Source organism: Schistocerca serialis, chromosome 9, assembly GCF_023864345.2.
Source record: "Schistocerca serialis cubense isolate TAMUIC-IGC-003099 chromosome 9, iqSchSeri2.2, whole genome shotgun sequence".
Taxonomy (NCBI): domain Eukaryota; kingdom Metazoa; phylum Arthropoda; class Insecta; order Orthoptera; family Acrididae; genus Schistocerca; species Schistocerca serialis.
Window position 1 is genome coordinate 426303826 of NC_064646.1, and position 13179 is coordinate 426317004.

General features: G+C 37.6%; 1 protein-coding gene across 2 annotated transcripts in view; it reads left to right on the forward strand.

Moving 5' to 3' along the window:
* LOC126419890 (anoctamin-1-like) overlaps positions 1-13179 on the forward strand; it is a 133278-nt gene that overhangs the window by 94555 nt on the left and 25544 nt on the right. For both annotated transcript variants that reach the window (XM_050087153.1, XM_050087154.1), the window contains 7 exons: positions 99-331; positions 450-629; positions 856-1059; positions 5098-5195; positions 5443-5588; positions 10756-10961; positions 11803-11978. In XM_050087153.1, the coding sequence (XP_049943110.1) occupies positions 99-331; positions 450-629; positions 856-1059; positions 5098-5195; positions 5443-5588; positions 10756-10961; positions 11803-11978 (1243 nt within the window). The remainder of the gene's footprint in view (positions 1-98; positions 332-449; positions 630-855; positions 1060-5097; positions 5196-5442; positions 5589-10755; positions 10962-11802; positions 11979-13179) is intronic.

Genomic DNA, 13179 nt, shown 5'->3' on the forward strand with positions numbered 1-13179 from the left:
GGCTATGTAATTTATATGTACTATTACACTCTGTAAGTATTACTTCCATTTCATGATATTTCATCCCCACTGAAACTGGTGTGGTTAACCTCTTCCAGCTGCAACATTCTTAGGTCTATGGAAGCGCTACTCTGCTGAAATCACACATCGCTGGGACCTCACTGCATTCGATATCCGAGAGGAACACCCCAGGCCGCAGTATTTGGCCAGGCTTGCACACGTAAAGCGCAAGCACATCAACATTGTTACCAACACCATGGAACCATGTGTGCCCTTTTGGAAAGTCCGCCTTCCAGCTACAATTCTCAGTTTTTCTGTCGTCATGCTTTTGGTATGATAACTAACAGTGAAGTGAGCTTAGAGCTACCTGTGATAATACTAGTTAAAAGTTTCGGAGAGAAATTGCAGTTTGCTATATTTGGAGCCACTATTACCTTTTTTCCCCATAGGTAGCACTAGCAGTTGCTGCTGTTCTGGGTGTTGTGTTGTATCGGATGTCTCTTATGGCTGCACTATCAGTTTGTAATGAAAAACTGGATGCAAGCTGTGCGTTCAAAAGTTATGCCATGATTTTTACAACTGCAACAGCTGCTTCCATTAATCTTTGTTGCATCATGGTCTTCAATTATGTGAGTCATAATACTGTATCTGTAAATGCATAATTTTAGTCTTAGATGGTTTCTTTCTTTTTAGCAGAATTAAGATTAGTTAAAATGGAACTCTTGTGATGAGAACAATGTCACAATTTGTATATTCCATGTAGCTGCATTTAACTCTTTCATTTTACTATTATTGAGCTAATTTCCAGCACCAGTAGTTGTGATATTCCACATTCAGTTAATTTTGTTATTCCAGGTTTACCAGTGGCTTGCAGAACTTTTAACAGAGTTGGAACTTCTACGTACACAGACCGAATTTGATGATAGTCTCACACTTAAAATCTATCTTCTTCAGTTTGTAAATTATTATGCTTCTATATTCTACATAGCATTTTTCAAAGGCAAATTTGTGGGATATCCAAAAGAGTACAATCGTCTCTTCTCATACAGGCAGGAAGAGGTAAGTAAAATAAATGCTAAACATTGTAGCACAAATGTGGACAAGATCTTCTGGACCATGTTGTGTGCATGTGTATAGGAAGGTGATGGTGGACTTATTTGTCATTTCATTTGCCAAGATCTTCATATACATCTGTACTCTCCAAACAACTGCGAAGTAAATGTCAGAGGATATCTCCCATTATATCACTTATTAGGGTTTCTTCGCATTCCATTTGCGTATGGAGTATGAGAAGTTTAGTCCTGGCAACATTCCCCAATGTGATGTTGTTAGAAGACAGTTAGTTTCCCCATAAGTAGGTAGTAGGTGGCAAGCAGCGTGAAGTTCATCGTGTGAAGACCATCATCTTGAGTACATCTTCACCTAGTTCATAGACTGTGCTTTAATATCCAGGACATAGATTCACTACAGTGTTGTAATCATAGTGTTTAGTGCTATTGCTGTGAATGCCATCAATCCCAATGGTCAACTCACCACGAAAGGTGGAACGCTGGAATATTTAAAGGGAGCTAGTGTGAGGCTATGACATAAGGCTCAGTTCGTAATGATCCCATGTGTCCTCCTTATTCTGCTGTATTCACTTAAAAGGCTGTTAACTACAGTGTAGTTCCTCACTACATGCTCTTGTGTAAAAGTTAAGAGTTCCTTGCAACATGTGTGATGGGCTAATGAATATGCTTGCCTCACTTCCTCTGGTTTTCTGTCACAGTCTCGTTTCTGCTGAATGTGTATCCTCATTTGGCTGATGAATCGTAATGTGTTGATGATCCAACCCACCTGTAACGTACTGGCTCAGTTCTTTCTTCTGCCTCTGTCTCTGGCTTGACTTGAGTTTGCCTGTGGCAACATGAATGAGTTCTAATATTATTTTCTACTTTCTTTCCCCAAACTATTCAGTGCTGTAATATTTCTTAGCATGTCCAGTGGATTAGGCAGACCTGTGACAGGGGGACTGATGACCTTAGCTGTTTAGTCACCCTTAAACAACTCAACAACCACCACCACCACCACCACCTGTGACATTCTGTGCTGCCCTTTTTTGTATATTTTTAGCCTCCCTGTTACTGATACTTGCTATGGGCCCCCACACATTTCCACGGTAGTCTAGGATGTGGTTTATTTTTTCCCCTGCAAGCAATTTCATTTGTAGACTGACAGAATTTTCCCAGTATTCTACCAATGAACCAATCTGCCAGCTGCTTTATCTACAACTGAAGGCATGATGTTATCATTTCATTTCATGTCTCTTCAAATTGTTGTACCCAGGCACTTTTATGAGTTGACTGAGTCCTGTTGTGAGTTACTGTAGTCATAGCATGGTCTGGAAAAGTCAAGGATATCTCAGGGAATTCTGAGATGTAATCACTTGTGGCACCATGTAAAAACTTGAAGTAGTACATTGAATTATTGTAATGTTTGTCCCTCAGTGGCAGCTTGAGGAATCTTTGTTATTGTCCACATTATCTTAAATTCCACTTATGTTTCCCATAACGTGTTCATGAGTGCAGCTTTGTATGATTTGCATAAGGGAACTTGTCATTTGGTTGTGGATTTGTCATCGGCATAAATTTCATAAAAAATATAAATGTGGCTCTGTATTTGAACGTGGATGTTTTGTAAATGACATTGAGTATCCAGGCTTCAGTTTTTTTCTTTTCGCAATGCAAAGTAGTAATTTTCTGAATTTGTCGTCGTGCCATACTTCCAAATTAACAATGACCATATAAATTTCAAGAAGTTTCCAGTTTGAAACGACAAAACAGTAGAATTTGGAGGCAGGGCAAGAGCCTATAACTTACAGAATTTTAAATAAAACTTTAAATTATTGTTTCTTTTTCATAGTTTTTGTCGTCTAGCTATTGATTCACCTAAAAACCTCTCCATACGTAGAAAATCTGTGTCATAATTTTTTCTTCTCTGTTGCTTTTATGTAACATTAACATGCAAAATATGTACTTATTTCTGTAATGAATAACACATAAGAGGAAATGTGTAATATCACAAAATTATTTAACATAAAACAGTAATTACAGCTAATATCAACTTTTCAATTACATTGTAGACTACTGTATTATCTTAATATCCAGTTAAATGAACCAGAAGCATGAAAAATTCATTAATAATGTATGTTTCACATTAATTAATTGTTTGTTCTGAAAGTCTGTGCTATGCTAATGAAATAAAACAATTTTCCATCACATCTGTTTACTAAAATGTTCACCTTCCCTAAAATTGCTTTTTATTTTGAAGTGGAATAAGCAGTCACATATTTCTCCAAATTCTCTGCAGTCATAGTATAAGCCAATGGCTGTTGATGGTGTAAATATTAGGAGATGAAATATTCTTGATCAGATTCCCACTAGAGTCTTGTAAATAGCAACAAAAGTCGATTAGCATCAGTTTCTTGCCAAAACAGTGGCAAACATATTCACTACCCTCTGCCCAGTATCACTTCTAATGTTGGTCAGCAAGCATTTGACATTCTCAATAATTTTTAACAATTTCTGTAAAAGTAATCTGATAGTCTAATTGTTTAATGCTGCCAGCAAGTAAGTCAGAGTGGTTCTGGATGTATACCAGAGCATTTTCAATTTTAGGTTCAGTGAAAACATTGTGTGCTTCCCATACTGAAGCTGAAGGTTTTCTGAAAAAAGAATAAGTCACAGATTTCAAGGCTTCAAAATTTTCATTTTAAAAACTGACAGCTTCAAATCAGTACACTCCTCCTTGTCAGGAAAGGCTCAGACACTTACTAGGTTTGGCAGCAGTTCTCTATGTAGCAACAGATGTAAATATGTAAATGTTGTGTGGCTAGGGCCTCCCGTCAGGTAGACCTTTCACTGGGTGCAAGTCTTTCGATTTGATGCCACTTTGGTGTCTCGCACGTCGATGGGGATGAAATGAAGATGATTAGAACAACACAATACTCAGTCCCTGAGTGGAGAAAATCTCTGACCCAGCTGGGAATCGAACCCGGGCCCTTAGGACTGACATTCTGTCGCACTGACCACTCAGCTACCAGGTACGGACAAGCAACAGATGATTCAATGCTGTGAGAAACACTTGGTGTTTTAAATTATTTTATTCCCTTCTGGATAGCTGTCATTCACATCTTTGGTGATATGTTGCAGTGCATAGGCCAGACAGGTGAAGCAGATTAAATACATATAGAATATACACAGGATAGTTGACACCAAATGTAGACTGCAGCATCGGAATACATGAAAAGAAGTGGTTTTCTTCTTGAATTCCCTCAAGCTACAGCACTTTGAGACTGTCACTCATAAAATAAGCTGCTGTTGAATGATTTGTGCCTTTCAAGACTTGCAGAAAATCGTTAATGGCTTTGATGGTTCTCCTCTCTTGACTTTGCCATCAATGAGATTGCCAGTGAAACCTCCACAAACACATGTTGTTTCATCAGTGGCATTCCATATGTGATGGTCACCTATATATTACTGTACATGGTCTGTCCTAGGATTTTTATTTGTCATTTACCTTTTCCTTAACCTTTGGTTGTGTTTGTTAATACGAAAAATGCCAGGTTGCATGATGGCTCGAAATACATGTTGAACTGGATGAATGAGCTCAGTGTTCAGAGGAAGGCAGTAGCATACCACCTCCAACAGGACCATGCCTAGTAAAGCACGGTCGTGTTCAAAATAATAATAATAACTGTTGTACTTTACACTTTTCAGAGCCTCTCGATAACAGAAATTGAAGTACAGTAGTTTTTCCTTGAAGTCGATTTGTTAGGAATCTGTTGTTCACGTTACTTTCATAGAAACACACAATATTCAGGCACAGTTTCCTTCCCCATCCTTGAAACATTCTAAATTTGTGATCCGTCTCTAATGACCTTGACATCAATGGGACATTAAGCCCCACTCTTCCTTCCTTTTGTTAATGTTTAGATTCTTCACTGACATTAATATTATGCTAGTTGTTACAACAGTTTTAAATGGCTCTTAAATGTATTGTGGTTTCTGCTGTAAGTGTGACACGCCATTTAAACGTGTTCTTTTTATTTATTTACAGTGCAGTCCTGGAGGATGTCTAATGGAGTTATGCATTCAGCTTGGAATTATAATGATTGGCAAACAAGCTATGAACACACTACTTGAAATGTTATTTCCGTAAGTATAATAGTGGTTTAGAGTAATGCCAATATTTTTACATAAATCAAGACTAATGTCTTAAGAGTGCAGAGATTGTGGCATTTGTTAATTTTTTTCTTTATTTTCAAAGGAAAATTGTTGCTGAGAAATTGTTTCTGTGATTTTTCGCATTTAACCCCTTTTTGGCTATTTTTGACAGATTTTTGTGCAGGCAAAGAACTGTTGTTTGTAATTGATATGAATTTGGTTCTTCTCATTTGTACAGATTATTCTTCAAATGGCTGAATACACTGAAAGTGAAGACAGGATTTCGGAAGAAAGGACTGGAATCATGCCGGTCAAGGTGGATGAAAGACTTTAAACTAGTGGAATGGGGCCCACGTGGACTCTTTCCAGAATATCTTGAGATGGGCAAGTGTCTTTTTAGAGTGTGTCAGACCTTGTAAGGTAACATAACTAAATGGGCTTTTAACATTTGTGAAAAGTTAAACCTGTGTTTGAAACCAGGACTCAAACTCTGACAGCTGTCTCTCATCGGCAATTCTGTTGTCCATTACATTACATTAGTCATAACATATTGAGCCTAATTCCTACACGCATTACAGAATGACGTAAGGTGCCATTTTGTGCTTGTTCTTCGACTAAAGCCGCCTAGTGTGACTGAGTGGTTCTAGCCACTTCAGTCTGGAACCACGCGACCACTTTGGTCGTAGGTTTGAATCCTGCCTCGGGCATGGATGTGTGTGATGTCCTTAAGTTGAAGTAGTTCTAAGTTCTAGAGGACTGATGACCTCAGATGTTAAGTCCCATAGTGCTCAGAGCCATTTGAATCTTTGACTAAAAATGTGTGTGTGTGTGCGTGCGTGCGTGCCTACATGCATGGGTGTGTGTGTGAAGGGGGGATGATTTATTCTATATGTTGAATAGTTTGTCACAGTGGAAAAGCTGTAATAATTGTGTACAATTGGGTGTCTGTTACTATGTTACATGATTCCAGTGTGTGACTCGATTTTCAGAAAATTTAAACTTTGACTGTAAGTGTTTTGTGATTGTCATCTTTTTTGTATAAAGACAATTATATTTTCATCAGGGTATATTTATTCTCATTGGACCATGCTGTTTGCTTTGACTGAAAAATGTATGTGTGGTTGAGTGTATGTAAATGTGAATACTAGGAGCAAATAAGGCATTTTTGTTTGTTTTTATTGATTAACTGAATTAGTAATTGACCACACTTATTGGTTATCAACTGTTGATTAAAACTGAAGAAACTGCAAAAAGATGGGAATTTAAGGAGATGGGACCTGGATAAACTGACTAAACCAGAGGTTTTACAGAGTTTCAGAGAGCATAAGGGAACAATTGACAAGAATGGGGGGAAAAAATACAGCATAAGAAGAATGGGTAGCTTTGAGGGATGAAGTAGTGAAGGCAGCAGAGGATCAAATAGGAAAAATGAATAGGGCTAGTAGAAATCCTTGGGTAACAGAAGAAATATTGAATTTAATTGATGAAAGGAGAAAATATAAAAATGCAGTAAATGAAGCAGGCAAAAAGGAATACAAACGTCTCAAAAATGAGATCGACAGGAAGTGCAAAATGGCTAAGCAGGGATGGCTAGAGGACAAATGTAAGGATGTAGAGGCTTATCTCACTAGGGATAAGATAGATACTGCCTACAGGAAAATTAGAGAGACCTTTGGAGAAAAGAGAACCACTTGTATGAATATCAAGAGCTCAGATGGAAACCCAGTTCTAAGCAAAGAAGGGAAAGCAGAAAGGTGGAAGGAATATATAGAGGGTCTATACAAGGGCGATGTACTTGTGGACAATATTATGGAAATGGAAGAGGATGTAGATCAAGATGAAATAGGAGATACGATACTGCGTGAAGAGTTTGACGGAGCACTGAAAGACCTAAGTCGAAACAAGGTCCCGGGAGTAGACAACATTCCATTAGAACTACTGACGGCCTTGGGAGAGCCAGTCCTGACTAAACTCTACCATCTGGTGAGCAAGATGTATGAGACAGGCGAAATACCCTCAGACTTCAAGAAGAATATAATAATTCCAATCCCAAAGAAAGCAGGTGTTGAGAGATGTGAAAATTACCGAACTATCAGTTTAATAAGTCACAGATGCAAAATACTAACGCGAATTCTTTACAGGCAAATGGAAAAACTGGTAGAAGCCAACCTTGGGGAAGATCAGTTTGGATTCCGTAGAAATGTTGGAACACGTGAGGCAATACTGACCCTACGACTTATCTTAGAAGAAAGATTAAGGAAAGGCAAACCTACGTTTCTAGCATTTGTAGACTTAGAGAAAGCTTTTGACAATGTTGACTGGAATACTCTCTTTCAAATTCTGAAGGTGGCAGGAGTAAAATACAGGGAGCGAAAAGCTATTTACAATTTGTACAGAAACCAGACTGCAGTTATAAGAGTCGACGGACATCAAAGGGAAGCAGTGGTTGGGAAGGGAGTGAGACAGGATTGTAGCCTCTCCCCGATGTTATTCAATCTCTATATTGAGCAAGCAGTGAAGGAAACAAAAGATAAATTCGGAGTAGGTATTAAAATCCATGGAGAAGAAATAAAAACTTTAAGGTTCGCTGATGACATTGTAATTCTGTCAGAGACAGCAGAGGACTTGGAAGAGCAGTTGAATGGAATGGACAGTGTCTTGAAAGGAGGGTATAAAATGAACATCAACAAAAGCGAAACGAGGATAATGGAATGTAGTCAAATTAAGTTAGGTGATGCTGAGGGAATTAGATTAGGAAATGAGACACTGAAAGTAGTAAAGGAGTTTTGCTATTTGGGGAGCAAAATAACTGATGATGGTCAAAGTAGAGTGGATATAAAATGTAGACTGGCAATGGCAAGGAAAGCGTTTCTGAAGAAGAGAAATTTGTTAACATCGAGTATTGATTTAAGTGTCAGAAAGTCGTTTCTGAAAGTATTTGTATGGAGTTTAGCCATGTATGGAAGTGAAACATGGACAATAAATAGTTTGGACAAGAGGAGAATAGAAGCTTTCGAAATGTGGTGCTACAGAAGAATGCTGAAGATTAGATGGGTAGATCACATAACTAATGGGGAAGTATTGAATAGGATTGGGGAGAAGAGAAGTTTGTGGTACAACTTTACTAGAAGAAGGGACCGGTTGGTAGGACATGTTCTGAGGTATCAAGGGATCACCAGTTTAGTATTGGAGGGCAGCGTGGAGGGTAAAAATCGTAGAGGGAGACCAAGAGGTGAATACACTAAGCACATTCAGAAGGATGTGGGTTGCAGTAGTACTGGGAGATGAAGGATCTTGCACAGGATAGAGTACCATGGAGAGCTGCATCAAACCAGTCTCAGGACTGAAGACCACAACAACAACAACAACAATAATGGTAGCTTGAAATTTAAAAGTTAGAAATATAAGGAAGTACAGGGTAGTTGGGCCCATTAGGTAACTGGGTGATGGTGTTCCCACAAATAATGGGTGGATATTCTTATAGGGTTGCCAGAACCAGCTAAATTGTTTTATCTTGTAAAACATCATGCAGAATCTCATTCACGAGCATTTGTTAGGCAGATTGTTTTCTTTAATAATGAGATGGTGTAGTGGGAGAGATTTGATTGATCCTCGTGTAATTCTCCCGTGACCAGTGGTTCTGGGTCACTTTTCTGACCTTTCAGGTCCGTTTCCTTCACCTCTCTTCCTCTCCTTCAACCTTTGTGCCTGAAGAAGGGGCCACTGGCTCCAAAAGCTTGCCTAATTACAACCTTCTTTTATGTGTATGTTCTGCCACCATTTGGTGAGTAGATTTTATATCTGTCCAATTATAAAAAATGTGCTTGGGACAGTTGGACCATATGGGGCCAGTTACCCTGGAAAGCATTCAATTACCCAATATTTTTTACAAAATAACAACCTTGTTGCAAATGTTAAATATTGATTAAAAATAAATTTATAGTTAACCTTAGTAATAAAATTAAAACAACTTTTAATCTGCATAGGTCATGGTGTGGACATACAGGAGAAAAACACAAAAAAGACTTCATTTGCTTACAGTACTGAAGACCAGAACCAAGTGTTAGATGATCCCTTTCTTTGCACCAAAACATTTTGTTAGTGAAATGTGAGAGAATGAACAAATCTCAAATAGGTTGTGGGAACGGTGGTGTCATGTTTTCTATTGCTAAAAGATGAACAACAACTGGCAAATGTAATTCAAACAGTTGACAGTTAGACAGACTTGGGCTGTCACCAGAGGATATTGTGCAGTGTTACATTTAACAAAACAAACTATGATCATGATTCAAACTATTCAAGTGTCCCAGGAGGAATCGTCAATATTCAGGGGGAAAAATAGAGTCTGGTAAACATGGGTTCTAAAATGTATAGCATAAAAACTATAAGCACCTGTTCATCTGTGCTACTGTGGAACCCATCTCTTATGCTGAACAGGTGCTTATGGCTCCCAACCCATAAGTAATTTATAATTTTCCTAAAAGCTCACTGCCACTGTGGAAGAACTAAATCTGTGGGAAAGCTAGGAAAAATATAAAACTGTGATGAAACCTCATTTCATCATGATCTTTCAAAAAAACTGTAATCGACATCAAAATCGAATTTAAAACTAATTCTTGTGAGTGAGAAAACATTACAGTTTTATTGCATTTATCAGCTGATAGCAAAATGATTCCAGTGCTTTGTGTATTTAAAAGAAAGTTTGTAATGGAAAACCAGCTCGACAGAGAGATGCCTACATTGACTGTAATGTCAGCAATGAACAAGGTTGGATGGTGTCCACAATATTTTTCAGCTGTTTCAGAGATGTCTTTTTAAAGAATGTGGGTTCATAGAGACCAACATGCAACCCACATTTCAAGTAAATTGATCCAGAAGATGGTGTTTCTATCATGAAGATACCACCCTTGTTTTACTGTCCCTTGATGTTTTATTGCTACAAACACCTGCCTGTAATGTAACTCCTCTGGCATTTGTAATAATGGAACTATTAAGTAAGTGTGATTTTTCTATGAACTATATTATACATCACCAGGCACAGATACTCCAAATCAGACTAATTCAGCTAGTGGGGAGTATAGACAGGCTGTGGCCAGTTACCTTAAAATCTTAATATAACTGTGTCCATGTGAGAGAGAATTTCATTTCTCTCTCTCTCTCTCTTTTTTTACTCCAACATTCAGAGAAATTTTCAAATAGAAAGTTTCATTCTATAATAAAAGACTACTTTAAAGATGATCTTGAATAAAACGTAAGAAACAGCAGGCTTTAAAGTAAAAAGGATTATGTTTTTCTTGTAAAATTGTGGCCCATTTACAATGTGCTTCCATAATTTTAACATTCCATCTAAGAAAAACAATGTATGTTAGATATGTAGGAAGCCAAATAAAAATTAAATCACCATCAACAGCATAAAATCTTATTATCACCATGAAAGTGCTCCATCTTGACTTTCTTAAGATGTCAATAGAAAGCAACTTATTTTCAATATTTTTCATAATTATTGTATTCAGTTTAAATAAATTGACAGTATACTTTTCCTTCTGTGTAGTGCTGCAGTATGGTTTTGTTACCATTTTTGTGGCTGCTTTCCCATTGGCACCATTCTTCGCATTACTGAACAATATTCTTGAGATGCGTCTGGATGCCAAAAAGTTGCTAACTTTTTACCGGAGGCCAGTAACACAGCGTGTCAGAGATATTGGTGTCTGGTTTCGTATCTTGGACTCAATTGGAAAATTGTCTGTAATTAGTAATGTAAGTATAGTAACAAATGAAGTTGATTTTTGTATTTTGACAGCATTAAACTGAATCCTTGAACTGGTATTTAATAATAAATCTGAAAATGTCTAGTTTTTTAATTTGGATAGGGAATAGCACTTGTACTTGAATATGTAGCAAGTCCACAACAAACTGTGGATCAGAAGAGAAACTGCGTGCAGGAAAAGTCCAAAATTATTATAGAGGAGGAGAACAAGCAAAATTGTAAAAAGTTTATACTGAAAGTGAAGTGAGTTTGGCAAAGATGGAGAATGCAGCATGTAAATAGGAGAGAGACAGATTGTGGAAGAGAATGCAGGGGAGATAGGATGGAAAAAGAGAATTTGAATGCTAAGAACAAGTATATGTCATAGACACAGTTCCTATCTTCAGAACTTTTTATTTCCATAGGTGCTCTTTGATAGGTTTACATAGTTTTGGTTATTATCTTTTGCCTAATGATTGCCAGCAACTCATAAAATTTTATAGACGTGTTTCCTATACTTGCCTCCTGATTCATTATATTGAGACATTTGGCCTTTTCTCCAGAATTTAACCATTTTATCTCTTCTTTTTCTTTTTCTTTCCAGTTTTCACTGTGGAAAACTGCTGATAAGTTCTGAAGTTAGAAATTCATTGTAAATTTGTATATTTATGTGTGTGTCAGACAGGATACAGTGATTTCTATTCCAGTTAGTTCTAGGTAAAAGTTCCACTCTTGTTGTTAATATCTAGTTTCAGCTTTTTGTTATGAATTGTATTGCTCCATCTTAGATAAATTTCTTTTGTATAATACAGTTATGATGTTTTGATGTCCATTTTGTTCTGTTTCTTGTAGGGATTCATCATTGCCTTCACATCAGACTTCATACCCCGTATGGTGTACAGATTGACTGTCTCACCTGACCATACTTTAAAGGGATACCTGAATCATTCATTATCATACTTCAATACAAGTGATTTTGAGCCAGGTTCGGAGCCACAAGTTGGCAATGGAGATGTGACTATATGCAGGTACAACAAAAGAAAACTTGTTTATTCCTTGTTTTGTATATTTCATGAAAGGTCTAAGAATATGCTTTGTTTAGTAGCAGAACACAAACTTAGTTTAGTGAATGTCAACGTAATGTAACTCTGTGGTATAGCAAGAAGTTTGATTTTTTCTCTGGCCTCAAAGGCTTTCATAAACTGTCTAGTGAATTCTCAATTGCTGTGAGAAGTCTTGTCTTGATTGCTCTGTGTAACACCAAACAGACTAAGCAGGTCAAGAATGATTCCAAATATATCGAGTCATACAATGAGTGCAAGGTATATTACAAAATTAACATAAACTAGATGTAAACAGTGAGAATACAGTATCCGAAGATGTTGCATTCAGTCTCTCTCTCTCTCTCTCTCTCTCTCACACACTCACACACACACACACACACACACACACACACACACACACACACACACCACCCCTCCCACACACAACCCCTCCTTACTGAAATGACTAACCAGTTGTTGCAGTAGTCATACGTAATCTGTTGAAATTTAAAAATTAAGACTATCATAAGCTTGTGTGGTTCCAACACCATAGTACTTCACTAGGCACGACATTGTTGGCATTGGTTGAATGTCACTGCTTATTTTGACCTGAGGAACACCTGTTGCAATTAGTTGTCGTGGAACCTGTGGATTATCACATAATCAGTCATGGTGTAACAAGGTCTTCTTTGTTTATACAGTGTATCACAGAGCGAAAAGTTGGAATATGTATTGTGTTTTGGTTGCAAGAATCTCTCTCTTAAACATAATCAGACAAACTTATATCAGTGATTGAGGTGTATATTTACTAATGAAAACCAGAGTACAGCTCAAAAATAAAATATTTATGAACACATCCCCTTATGGTGATACCCATCAAAAAATATTCTTGAGTTTTGAGCCGTGTCAAGTGGTTAGCTGCCCCTGAGCTTTCAGCAGAGATCTCCTCTGCCATTGTCAAGTGGTTGACTGTCTTGTGGATGCTGCTGATGTACTTATATAACGGCACTATTGCCAGTGACACTGTTGGTGCTCAATCCTGCACCATATATGGTAATGTTTTGGTGGTGTGATCGCTGCAACTCTCAATCGCAGGGACCCAGGCTACTGTTGTTGTTGTTGTTGTTGTTGTTGTGGTGGTGGTGGTGGTGGTGGTGGTGGTGGTGGTCTTCAATCCAAAGACTTG